Source organism: Monomorium pharaonis, chromosome 6, assembly GCF_013373865.1.
Source record: "Monomorium pharaonis isolate MP-MQ-018 chromosome 6, ASM1337386v2, whole genome shotgun sequence".
Lineage (NCBI taxonomy): Eukaryota > Metazoa > Arthropoda > Insecta > Hymenoptera > Formicidae > Monomorium > Monomorium pharaonis.
In genome coordinates, this window is record NC_050472.1 from 5,238,820 (window position 1) to 5,253,065 (window position 14,246).

Here is a 14,246-nt window from a genome sequence, read left to right on the forward strand (position 1 = left end):
ATTTTGCTCTTAGTGAGATGACAATTGCAATCGTACTAATACGATGAAAAAGAAAGTGCATAGTTGTTGAAAGGTCAAACGGAATTCGAATTCGCGCGCAATGTCGAAGCGGTCGGTAATGTGCGGGGCATTGCTGGGAGGGGCGCAACGACGGGCCCCGTTCCCAAAGAAGAACGGCGGAGGCGCTGATTATTATTGTCGTCCGCTCGCTGCCATTGTTGATGCGCGTGGCTCTCGACCATAGATATATAGATGGAGCATTATCTAACTGTTTAGGTCCCAAGATCAGCGGGACAATTATCCCCCCCCCCCTTCACGCATGCGCAATTGATTTCTTTCGGCGGATTGTTATCGTCTGATTGGCTGTTGAGAAATATGCAAAAATAATAGAAATCTTGTAGTCGCCAGTAATGTTAAACGATAATAATAAGTTCTTTCTTAGTCGACCAACTGGCTCGATTTTTATTCGTGACAATTTACATGAATTCCAACGTTTACATAAATTCCGACTCGGAATTAAGAGTAAATCGCAAATTTTGCTCCGAACACTCGCTGATATCTACTTTGGTATTTAATTTCTTTATATTATATCAACGTGTCTTAACGCTGTGAATCGATTTACTTGGTTGAATTGTATTTGTATATGTATACATCTTTGTTTTGTATGATGAAAGTTATACACTATAAATGTTTGAGGTGTTTTAACATTCATTCACAGTCAAACTTAAAAGTCCCTCTTCATTTATCCGGAACAATAGTAATCTATTCACCAAAATTTATGTATCTATAAATAGAAAGAGAACCGTGTAGAGAGGTCTCGTAAAGAATTTTTATTCCTGAAGAATCCTCCAAGTCGCATTGGTACACAAAAGATCAGAAGAACGCTCTCCCGCTCTTCCCTTTCTTATTTCTCTTTCCCCCTTGCTTTCGGTACATGCCGTAATGCGGTCGCATACGTAAGTGAAAAAACATAACGCGGAATATTCAGGGGAGGAGGCGCGCTTCGCCGACTGCGCTCGAAAGGGGCGGAGGGAGAGAGGGAGGGGAAGTTCGGATACGGTGGTCGTAGATAGAGGTGGCTGGAGGGAAGAAAGGGTCGTGAAACAGCGTGGAGTGCCGACCGTAGTCAGCAATGAGAAAGAGAGAGAGAGAGAGAGAGAGAGAGAGAGAGAGAGAGAGAGAGAGAGAGAAAGAAGGGAGAGAGAGCGAGATGCAGAAAGACAGGGGTGGAGAATCCGAGTGAAGAGCCGCCGCCGTCGTTGCCGCCACCACAAAGTAGGCGCGGCGCTTTTATATCGTCGACTAAAGGCTAAGAGAACGCTCTACCTTTCAGTCTTTTACACGTGCTTCCTGGATATCTTCTCCGCATACTTGCTACCACCCCTCGTGCCTAACCCTTCCCCTCTCTCCCCTCCCCTCCCCGTCCCGCTTATCGTAACAAGTTCTTCTGTCGACGAGATGCAGCCGATGCATCTCGTCATTATATCGCGTTTTTCCGCCGTGGATTCCACACGGAGAGGGTCTCCCCTCTCTCCGACTTTTATTCAGCTACCTTTTATCTACTCTACCGGATCATTTGATTAGTTTGGAGCAAAGGGATTAAAAAAAGACGCTGCAGTGGCTTTTCAGCTTTTAAGCGATCGAGAATCAAGCCTTTCTGAGAATAAATCTTGGAGATCCGAGTAGCGGGGAGCCTTAACTCTTTATTTGATTCCGAATGGAATGATTTTAATAGGCTTGTAATTTTGCGAAACGAGATATACCTGTCGCTGAAAACTAGAGCTTGCGACAGTGATGAGTTCGATGAGGGAAAAAAAAAGTCACTTTAAAATTAATCCAGGGAGCCACGGATGAAAGGTGGCTTGACAATTTTGGAATAATCCGCGTACTATTAGCGCACATGCACGCGAAGCTACGCACGTGCGAACAATGTGTACACGAATGGTTCATTCAATCGCCGTGAGAATTTAATAGGAAGATTGTAACATGATTCGCGATGTCCAACGTGTATTACGATTCAGATGGATGAATGATCAATTTACAGGAAAACACATGCGCAATTATTTCATATAAAATCCATACTCGCACGCTAAAAATATTATTTACCGTTAAATCCTATGTAGATTAGTTTTTATTAGTTATATTTTTTTACATTGAATTTTTGAGTAATTGCACCGATAATATTTTCATGTTACAAATAATTTTTCAACAGTATATTACAGAATTGTATTGAATATAATACTTTAATATGAAAGAATAATAATGAATAACAAATGTTCTAATCCGTATAATTAATTATTATTATATTTGGTGCATTTTTTAATATCATTACACTTTTGTAAAAAAGAATTATTTTTTTATTTCTTTATTCAAACAAGTAATTTTTGTTGTGATGTGATTTTACAAGAGTTTTTTTTAAAGCGTATATTGTTTTGCATTAAACAAAGGCAAGTTAAAACAAACGTTGAAATATCCAGGAAATAGATAATGCGGTTAGTCACTTTTCTTCTATAAGCGCTTATTACAATTGTAGATCGCACAATCTCATCCGGTTTCTGAAGTTATAAGAATATCATATTTTTCATGGTTACCTTTCTATTCCTTTGTGTTTACGCGGAGACTGAACGAAACGTCTCTTTTTGTTACAGGTGAGGTGATTGGCCAGCGTTTTCTGGGCAACGAGAGCCACGTGGAGCACTTCAAGCTCCTGGAACGTGCGACAACCTCCATCCTGATTGGTGCCAGGTAATTGTTACATGATTCGATTCTTCGTCGCGTCGTTCTCCCTTCGTGCAGCTCTCGTGGGGGTTTACATAAAGAGATAGTCATCGGCTAGACTCCGCTCCATTGGTGCCACGAGCCCCAAGTGGCCAACGCGTCGTCGGGCCGAGTCATTCATTCGATTACGCATCAGCAGCGGGTGACGCAGCATCACGCGTATTAGTAGCAAACGGGGATGCGGTTTACGCGCAACGCGCACTGTTCATTTGTATTCAAAAGCCACGAAGACAGCATGCGGCATACCGGGTGTATCAAGCCGCTCTTGGACTACGAATTCCTCGACCAATTCCTCTTTAATTAGAACTTGGCCTTAGTGAAGATCCCTAATGAGATATAATTTTTTTTCTTTTTTTTTTTTAAAACCTTTTGACTCTTTTAAAATTATTCATCTTGTTGAGTGAAGGTCAAAGTAAAATTCCGTTAGAGATTACGTGAAATTAAATGCGGAATACGATTGCATTACTTTTTTCCCATCTTTGACGTTTAATTTTCTTTATTTTCGGTTGTTTATAACCTGGATACTATCGGTCCCTCGACCTCACCGTTGAGAAAAGTCGGTTCCAAATTGGTCAAAGAACTTGTAGAGGAAAAGTGGGTTTGAGGTACCATCTTATTATCCGCAAGCGATTCAATCGATACGGAGCACAAAGGGAAAGAAAGTTCCCAGTCAAAAATTTGTTTCGTATTTCAAGAGCGACGACCGCTCTTCGTTTCGCTCATTCTAGCTGTAGGTGTGTTATTAAAACAAAAAAGAACGCTTTTGTACTACCTAATATTATTTTGTCAACGTACTCCAGTTACACCGTTAAAGTGGCGCGGGCTAGAGATCAATAGCGTATCTCTTTGCGGAATCCGATACAAATACATTGGCTAATGGAAATTTGATACTGATCAAAAAATAATTTAATTTTTTTCCCGATCGCGCCAACCTCTCTGCGCCAACAGTCAGCGCCAACGTTTCTGAGTCATAAAATCAATTACGTCCGAGATATATAGCCCGTGTCCTTTTTACGGCTGCAATTTTGTCTTTGCAGTTTTTCCGCTTGATTTATTTCTCGCGCCTCCGTCCTCCTTCCTCCCGCACGCGGCTCGGATTTACAAGTCGCCCGAAAACAGTTTTTATATATCTCGTCGAAAAGAAAGCCCACAATTTATCTTTTAAATATATATCGTGCCGTTTAGCGTGTCGTTTTTGCCGTTTTACTCATAATTGCCGATGCTTACTCGCGCTTCAATCCGAGTTGTCGACACGGAGAGAGACGCACGAAGCGCAGAGATTACAGCGGACGATTTATGGGCGGGATTTAAACGCTCTCGTTTCGTTTTGCAGGAACGCCATTTACAACATAAGTCTGCACGACCTAACGGAGATCGCCGACCAGGTGAGTACTAATATAACCGTTTCCAATATTCAGAACTCGGCAAAGGATGATTTAAATTTGAGGACCAATAGGATGATTTAAGTTACCCTTGCCTTTCCGCTCTCTCTTCCCTTCGGGCTACCATATTTCAAAAATCGTCAGAGCTTATAAATTGATGAGTTGCGAATAATTTACACGAGAGAAATTTTAAGAGAAAAAGAAACACCGAGAGAAAATTATTTTTGATATTTGTGATTATTGAATTTTAAAATAATTATAGTTGTGATGTAGCTGAAGCTAGCAGCCAAACGCCGAGCAGCCAGGGCCGAACGTCATATAGGCGTTTCCAGGGAACACCATTCAATCAAACGTAAAAAATTCCCTGGTGAGATTTTCATTCGCGATTGTTATTAATTGTTCAGTGGTTTTTTAAATTGTTAATTATGTTGGTCAAATAAATACAAGGAACGCTGTCTTCAAATTTCTACGAAAATATTTTTTGAAGTCTAGAACGACTTAATTAACCGTATATGAAAAATTTTTATGAAAATGCATTTTTGCAAAACATAGTTGATTACCAGAATAATACAAAAATTTTTTTTTGTAAACTACATTACCACTTTTTGCCGCACCCAGAGCCGACGACGAGGACGTAGCGGTTTCACGGCTCCAAATAAAAATCAATTTTTAAAATATTTATAACAATTAGAAAAATGCACGTCCTCCCGTGAATGATCAATCAGTCGATTGTACGTTACGGAAAGATATTTCCAGCCAAATTTGGAGGAAATCGTATTTTGCGTTTAGGCGTGAGGCACGGAAAACGATAAAAATTAGTTAAAGAAATTTATAACAATTGGTAAATTACAAGTCTTGTCGCAAATGATTGATTGTGTATTATAATGACTAAACTCTATGCAAATTTTTTAAAGTTTGTTAAAAATCTCATAACCAGAGAATTTTCAACGTTTTTTTGAATGGTGCCCGCTGGAAACGCTTATATGACGTTTGGTCCTGGTCGCTCGATGTTTGGCTGCTAACTTCAGCTACATATAGTTGTGAGCTACATTTTACAGTCATTACTGTTATAATGTCAGTTCTAATAATGTACAATGTGTTACACGGATAAAAAACAGTTTAAATTACTTTAATTTAAATATAGTTGACATCATAAATGGCACTCATTTCTTTTATCAGTGTAACACATTGCACACTAAAAAGCGGGGCTTGAAATAGCTACAGCAAATTCTGAGGAAAATAATGTCAATTAAATATTTGATTAATATAATAAGAAATAATTTTACTTTTCTAAATATCAGTAAGTACAATATTCAACCAATCGTTTGGTAATATTTATTAAATCTTTAGAAAAATAAAATTATTTTTTGCCAGCTTTTTTTAGTACTACTTATTATTGACGTTATAGCACAGTAACGACTATAAAAATGTGATTACTCTTAATGATTTTAATATTTGGTTATTAATGAAATTTATTAATAATAATAAAACTTCAGTGAAACAACTAAATCTCTTATTAATATAATTAAACATCTAATAAATATATTAATAGTAAACCAAACATATATAACCAAAATAATAGCAACCAATCGCTTATTAAACAATTAGCAAGCGGTTTATTAAATATTATTAAATATTTGATTGTATTAACTGAGTATTTAATTGAAGCTACTTTACCCCAAAAGCTATTAACTATCATCTACAAGCACGATTATTGTCACTGTGCTTTTTTGTTCAATGCAGTCACAAGTACAATTTTCCGTCGGTGCGAAATCCATTTTACGATTATCGCTCCAATTAGTTCTATTACGTATGCACATCTCAAGACAGAGAGGGGCCAGAAGTCACGAAAGCGATATTGATCTCGGTAGCTCGCGAAACTACGAGGAATTGGCACTCGGGAGAATCCGCAGAAAGTAGAAGGGGGTGGGGTGAGGTGAGTTAGCGCGAACGACGGTGAATCTTGGTGGCGGCTTTCCGAGGCGCGGCGTAACGTAGCGAGAAGAGATCGATCTGAGACAGAGCCCCTCTCGGGGGGCAATAACATCCCCCGCCTAGGAATAGAATCGTAAAAGTCACCGTGCTCCGGCTTGCCCTTAAGGCTCGCGGCCGCCGACCGTCGGCGATCGATTCCCGATTTGAAGGATTTAGCGGTAATGGAAGGCGGCGGAATGGAGGCCGTGAAACTTCGGCGATATCGCGATATTGGGTCGATGCAGTTTAGCTACTTTCGGGGGGGAAAAAGGACTGCGCTTCCGGTCAAATCACCGTCCCTTCGAATAATCTTTCTCTCGCGAGGGATAAACGGAATCGATTTGATCTCTCGCGGCGAGTAAACGGGATGATTTGTAGGACTTTGGAAATGTTTTAAGCTGCCCTTACAAATATATAAATACTTTATTTATTATTTGTTTATTATAACATTTATTTATATATTTGTAGATTATGTACATTACATTATATAATTAATATTACTCACCAGGCACAAGAATTTCTCGCTTGATTTTTTTGTCAGAGATCTTTTTTTTATAGCCAATACTATGATTTATTTACTAACTCCTGTATAGTTCGTAAAATAATTATATTATTATTTTTGTAACAAATTATTTGCAAATGAAAGAGAGAGAGAGAGAAAGGGAGAGAGAAAACGACTTTTACTTCCGGTATAAATTCTTTCTCTAGAAAACCCACGTAGATACACAGAATGTATATAATAGAAACGAAAACAGATTAATTGTCAATTTACGATAACGTAATATCGATAAATGAAATCAGATGAATTGTATGGTGATTTATGTGAGATACCTCGACGAAAATGTGAACGTTTCATATACAGCGTTGAATCTATACTCTTTTCATTCACATTCATTTACGCGTATTTTCAGCTTAGAAAACGCTGACGGTTTTGTTTACCACGAGTGGAAAAAAATTTGAATAAAGGATAATGATGTATCGGGCATTACACCGGCAAACCAATTTACCGTAAATTGAAAAGGGAACGTAAAATTCAACATTAAATTGTTATGAGGGAAATTTGCATGTCATAACAAGATATACTCGGAATATGTGACGTATTCTCGCGTCGGCATTGTCTACGTGCACAATATGTTAATGTATAATTAAAAATCAATTAGAGAAAATTAAAATTATTAAAATTATACTTAACTGCGCCAGTATCAAGAAAGGGGTTCTGTGAATGAATAAACGCGCGCTCTCCATCACGGTCGAGCGCTTCATCAGAATCGTAATTAATTAGAAGCTAATTAAATTGTGATTTTAATCACCGTTCGCTATTTGGAATCGTAATTTCCCCATAAGTTGCCCTAGAATCTTACCGTTTATTATTGAAACGCTTCAATATGGGATATGCGAGTTAAATTAACATCTATACCTTCGATTTGCATACACGCCGTTGCCACAGCCAATATTCAGAATTAATAATAAATGACGCGGACTATTTTAGCGCGATAAGTTGTTCGGTACCGTACAATATCGAAGCTGCAATTATTTCTTTTCACATGAAAACAGGAACGGCCCTTTCGTTGTACTTTTATATTGGGCTTCGGACAACATATGCAATATATGTTAATTATGTACCTCCTAAACAATTTATTTAATCGTTTGATCTCATTTTTATTCAGTCAGTTTTTCTTATCAGCACCTACTGGTTTTCTTTTATACATGAGACGTTTGCCATCGCAAGCATGTATAGTTTATGTTTTGATTTATTTATACGGATATATTAATATTTGATAAAATTTTTATAAATCTTTCATACTATAATAATTTCTTAAGGATGTACGTGTCACGTTTCAAAGTAATGTGTGTGTGTGTTTCGCAGCACCAAAGTTTAAAAATTTGATGGACTGTTCTATTATTACGTTTGAATATCTTCATGAAACTTGAGCATAATTTTCTTATTGATTTAAATCTCGATTCTATGTGAAATTGCATTTTGTAATACTGTTTGCAAATTTGAGTGACATTACGAATGAAATTTAATTTCTTACGTATACTGGCAAAACTTCGATAAATATTTGTGAATAAGTTTATTTGAATCTTACTCGGTTTAATTAAAAGTTGTTTACTTAATATTACCGCAAAATTATTTAAATCAAATTTTTTATTATTTTCTCTTTTTACAATTGGTAAAATAGGGTCCAAAAATTCGGATATTATCATCAAAATTTGTTTATCGTCGATTAGAGTAAAAACATAAATCTAAAAAAAAAACCCTACAGTTTTTAAATTTTTATAGCAATTGCGGTGCCAAAAAACATCCCTTAGACTTCGCATGTCCGAGAAATATAGTTCGTCTTTAGATGCTGAGTAATGAAAATTGAAATGAAGATAAATACCCGCGGCGGAGTAACAGTAAACTGCGGAGTTAAATAGTCAAGCGCGTTTGACGTGATTTTCAAAAGCGTGACGGGCGCCGGTACACCCTGGAAGACTGCCATTTCGATAAACAACAATTTCGCCGGAAACGCGCGCGGAACGTCATTCGCGCAAGAAAGACGTTGTTGACATCGTAATCCCTCCCATGAAAGTTTTCCGCGGGGGCTAATTGAGTCGGCTGCCGCCGCCGCGCTCCCGGGGCTTGCGGATGGCGTCGCGAGAGTTTCGTCGCTTGCCGTCGTCGAGTGCCGCCCCGCCAGCACGAACGAGTGTCATTTCCGTCTACACGATAAGACGAGATAATGGAGAGGGGATTCGACTTTCACAGAATTTGTGTAGCTCTCGCATTGACGAGACGAGACGCGATCGAGCGTCCCGCCGCGGAGATTACATCGCCGAACGAAAATCAATACAACGGGAGATTCGGCGGTTGATTTCCGCCGGTCCTTATCTCCACTGTTTGTCGTCGCGAAGATTGCTAGCCTTAAAACGTTAATCAAGCGCGGGATAATCGCGTAACGGGGATGAATTGAGAATTAATTCGTCCCGAACTGTATACTCTGTCGCGAACGAATTACGCTCGACGATATAGCGGGCGAGTGTGCATTGAGATAGATTTCGCGCGGCGACAGTTAATGCACACAGTGAGCGCGGTGAAATTTCGGCCGAGAAGAAAGACGGTAGCGCGGCTGTAGGCTAATTTACGTGTACCGGTAATTTATGCTCCGCGCCGCCGCCGCGATATAAGTCCCGGGTAATATCGCGCGCGCTAGAGAGAGAGAGAGAGAGAGAGGGGGGGGTGTATATGGTATAAAGAAACTTGGATCATTTCCGGAATAAAGGTTCGGCGCGTAAATTTATTCATGATTCATCTAACTTCGCCGTTCTACCTTTTTTCCGCCGCCCGCCGCGCCGTGACTGTGAAAGCCAGCAGCACCCCCGGCGCGCCCCGAGCGCGCGCCACCCCGGGACTCGGGCTAACAAATTTCAAACTAAACTAATACTTATCGGCTACGCCGATAGTGCATAATTTATGTCCGGTAGCCAGCGCGCTCCATCGCGCTCCTCTCGAATCGATATGACGTCTCGTTCGCGCGAGAGATGCGTCGATGATTTTTTTTTCTTTTTTTTTTTTTTTTTATACACCGCGCGCTGCCTGCCGAATGCGTGCCCTGAATTTTACAGTGGGAGAGGAAACAAGCGAAGAATTTTTTACAAGGATAGCCACACGCTGCGCGTAAAGGCGCGCACATCCCAATATGTATTGGGATCGATACTCAAACAAGAGAGAAAGAGAAAGAGAGAGAGAGGTGAAAATTGAAAAAGAATCGAGATGAACCGATAACGCAGGGCGCATTTTTCGTATTCTTTGCCGCTATTATTGTGGATGAAAATTTCGATGTATTAGTGCGAGCGATTTGAAGCGGAATTGCAACGGGTGCAATTGTGAGAGTCGGAAATAACCGAATATCTATTGAATCGCTCGGCTGTGAGAACGCGTGCACCAATGCCAGTAAAAATTGGAATAACACATCTAAGGAAAAATGCTATAAAAGAGCGCGCTCGTACCTGCGGAGATGTACCCGATGATTTTTCTTACGTTGTGTAGATAACTAAAAGCCGAAGGTTTACATTTTGTCAACGATTCGACTCGATGAGCTGCGGCACGAATGAAGAACCGGACATTTTCAAGTGTCACTTTATTGCCAAAGCTGAAAAGAACATTGTACCGACAGCTTTTTTCGTGATAACAATTCGTTGATAGAAATATATTTCAGCAGTATTATTCCGCAAATATATGCGGACGTATACTTATTTAATAAATTAAATACATATAACGTCCTTTATACATAACGTTACCTTTTATATTTACTTACAATCTGTTTCGCACCTTCTGAATTAAAAAAAAAAAAAAAAAAAATAGTAAAAATCGATTCTCTGCAAGCTGCGTAAATATTTAAAATTTTTTAAAATGATTCACGTGATTTAATCTACTTTTTTCCATTATTCCTCCGCCCCTTCACGTAATGTTAGTTCTTCAATACGTATATTTCTTATGCTTTATGCGAAGAAGCTGTCAGTTTATCGAGAAATAAATTTTTTACATGTACGCCGGCGCGATGCATGGATTCTTGAAATACCTACCTTGATTCAATAGTACACAAATATACCGGGGACAAAAATGAAAAGTATTCTAGCATTTAGAGCGAAAATATTTTGCGAAAGTTGCATACTTAGAACTTCATAAATCTGTTTTTTTTTCCCCGAAAGAAAATTCCACGGTATTGAAAATTCGGTGTTTCTGTTATCTTTTCTGACAGTTAAAAGCTCTTAAATATCATTTTTTTATTTAGTAGTGTAGAAAAATAAAAATAGAATAACATACAGTAAACACAAAGAGAACTGATGAAGATGTTATATGAAAATAATCTTATGTGATAAATAAAGGAGGACAGTTCGTGTAATAATAACACCCGGGCTACCCGTTATTTAACATATTTCTGTGAAAGCAGCAACAATAATGTTTCCGCCGACATTTTATTTCCCCGCAAAAATGAATCTTCCGTGTGATTCTCGTATTTATGCGTCACATTAAAAACATCCCGCGACAAAACAATAAACGCTTTGGAAATGCTCGCTATTTGCGCGATCTTTTTCAAGCACGTCGAAATTGATACCGTTGAGCTTGTTCTTGTATAATCGCGCGTGCAGTTTTTACCTTAAAAAAATGTTGAAAACATTTGGGAACTTTTTGTTAACATGGAAAACGTTCTTGACGCTTCGACAATTCAAAATACAAATGCATTCTGCTATTCGAATGCTTTTAACAGTCATTTTACAAAGATTTTATTTATAGTTAATTAATTAATCTCGTCCATTAGTAATATTTTTGTTGACAATATTAATGTTTGATAAAATACAGAATGTATGATTATTGAAAAGATTATTTAACAGGCAAAACGCGGCCATTCTGCTTAATATTCAATTTTGTAAATAATTCCATTATATTAAAAATAAAAATTATGATGTTTTTAAGCTTGAAAATATGAAAATTAATTAAAAGGATATATATTTTTCTACATAGTAATAAAATGTTTGTTGCGATAACATTAATAACATATCGATCTAATAATTTATGAGGATACGCTAGAGTCGAACTAAATTAATTTTTTTACCCGGGCAGTGTTTTTTTATTACCTGCGCACACGCTTAAAATAAACTGCATACGAAGCTTATGTATGCAATATGTGTACCAGCATTGTTCATATCCGGTTATTCGGGTATCCGAGGAAATAGCCGAGTATCGCGCGGTCATTCTCGCTATTACTACGCACAGTAAATTAATTTAGGTACGCGTTGATTATTTATATGAGCTTACCATGCCAACAATGTAACGTATCAACGTGAAATGACCTCAGGAACCACGGGGCGTGACGATATCAAATATATCGAAAATCGATTAAATCGAGCTTGTGACTTCGGTTACCCGAGTATGAACTTGAATAACGGGCACTCGCGGCATCTGAATACGGAAAATGCCCTGTTGACGCATAGTGACATTATTATGCATTTTTTTTTCTTCGTTACATTACATAAAATATATATCATTATATTATATACAAATTTGCGAGGGAAATTATAATTATGATAATATCTTTCAGCGTAATATTTAGATCATCTACACTTTTACAATAATCATTTGCATTAATTATTGTTCATTAATTGTCTACATAAATTGCATAAAATGGTTTTAACTATCATAAATACGTTTGCACTAAAATTGATTTCTAAATAATTATGATGATAAAATTCTTACAAAATTTATAATGAATAGTATAATAATGATTAAAATTTATGAATTAAATATTTCAAGCGCATTACAGATTTTTGCAATTTGAGAAATGATCCTTAATTTATTTTCTCTCCATTCGTTTAAATGAGACGCCTCTACCGCAAGAAGTAATCTGTCAAATTGGCTTTCCAATTTTGTCGCATTAGTGGTTTCGTAATTTAATAATTTGCGAAACACCATTAATGTTTTAAAATAAAAAGTCAAATTTTGACAGCTGAGCCACTCATGGGGCAAGCGTCCCAAAGCTTTCTGCTGGAAAATGATTATGATAAACAGATCTGAAACTATCGTTTTCGATTTTTACAAAATAACATTTCTTTCGTATTAACCTTCCCGAATTCATCATCGTGATGCCGTGTATTCCGAAGGTTAAACGTTTCTGTCATTAGCGCAAACTGTTTTTGGTATGTGCAGCCTAATGCAGCTCGCGCCACGTTGCAAAGTCGACCAACTGCAGTCTCTTTCCTTCTCTCTTTTTCTCTCTCTCTCTCTTTCTTTCTGTCTCCCACTGTTTCTGTCTCTTTATGTATCTCACGCCGCTTCTCTCGTAATCGACTAGAGTGAGTGAGAGAGAGTGAGAGAGGGGGGAGGAAGAGGGAGGCAGCGGCGCAGAGCAGATCCGAAGTGCCGAGAGTGAGAGGCGGCTCTGACCGGTCATTCACTCGGGGATGGTCGCGTAAAAACTTGCCGCTCTACCTTCTACACGCTTCTCGACCGTGTGTACTTTATGCCCGCACACGGGCATACCCCTACGTGCACATCCCACACTATACGTGGCGGCGGCGAGACGGACGAACGGGAAAGAGGCAGTAGGAAGAAAGTGGAGATAGACAGATGCGTAGCGGGGCCGGTTGTTCGCCCGTTTCGCTCCCCGGCATTTCGTGCGCGGCATTTCAGCCTGCGACAAATCGTCGTCCCGCTCGAATTGCAGTGTCGAACTGCAGGTCTGATCGGCAACTCGGTACCCAACGTACGCGCATTCAGCCGTTGCCGTCTGCCGGCTCTTGATGGCCGTTGATAAAAAAAAATGCGCCCGGTATACCGTAAGAAGAGGCCGGGATGCGCCTGCACATCTCCGCATGGGGTACACCGTTAGCCCATTAAGAGCCGTAATCACGGCACAAAGCATTTTAGAACTTAGGCCGTAATCGATTTTGCATTCTCCGAGAAATGTTCGACTTGTTACCGAGATCATCAGATAATAATTCTTATTGGCGCGCGTCTAAATAATCGCCCTCTTTCCAATTTTAAAAAGTGAATCGTTATTAGATCTCGCGTGAAGAAAAGATCGACAGTGTTGCTTGTTAACGGATTAGTTGTACTACTTTTTTTCTCTTTTGTGTAATTCTCGAATTACATAATGATTTTCATAATGATTCGTCAGTCGCAATGCTGATCTCAAAATCTTTCGTAACGGATTACTTTCATTCAGTAAAAGCGTGCAAATGCAAATAGGCATAATTGGTCGTAACTTGTTTTGTGATAAAAAAGACTCGTACGCACAATACAATCCATCTTTCCCTTGTTTTTTTTTAAACTTATACAAACAACATTTTCCATTCTTTCTTAATTAATTTTAAAATAAATGGAAACTTTTAGAAGTAAACATATATTCGAACGTATGCGCGCGCGCGCGCGCGTGTGTGTGTGTGTGTGTGTGTGTGTTTTATCTGAGTAAACAGAAAATAATTACAAGAGTACACTTTTGATAAATTAATTATAATTGTTACGTTTGCTCAATTATCTCTTAAAAGATTTTAATTACACAGAACATCAAGCCAATTACGTTTGTGAAAAAAAATTTAGTACTTTATAGACGAACTCGTATGTATTAA

The 14,246-nt window shown here is 38.5% G+C and overlaps 1 protein-coding gene across 2 annotated transcripts in view; it reads left to right on the forward strand.

Annotated features, from left to right (window-relative positions):
* The window catches only part of LOC105831653 (semaphorin-1A), a 258,749-nt gene that overhangs the window by 139,255 nt on the left and 105,248 nt on the right, over positions 1-14,246 (forward strand). For both annotated transcript variants that reach the window (XM_012671924.3, XM_012671923.3), the window contains exons 3-4: positions 2,649-2,745; positions 4,112-4,163. In XM_012671924.3, coding sequence (XP_012527378.1) covers positions 2,649-2,745; positions 4,112-4,163 — 149 coding nt within the window. The remainder of the gene's footprint in view (positions 1-2,648; positions 2,746-4,111; positions 4,164-14,246) is intronic.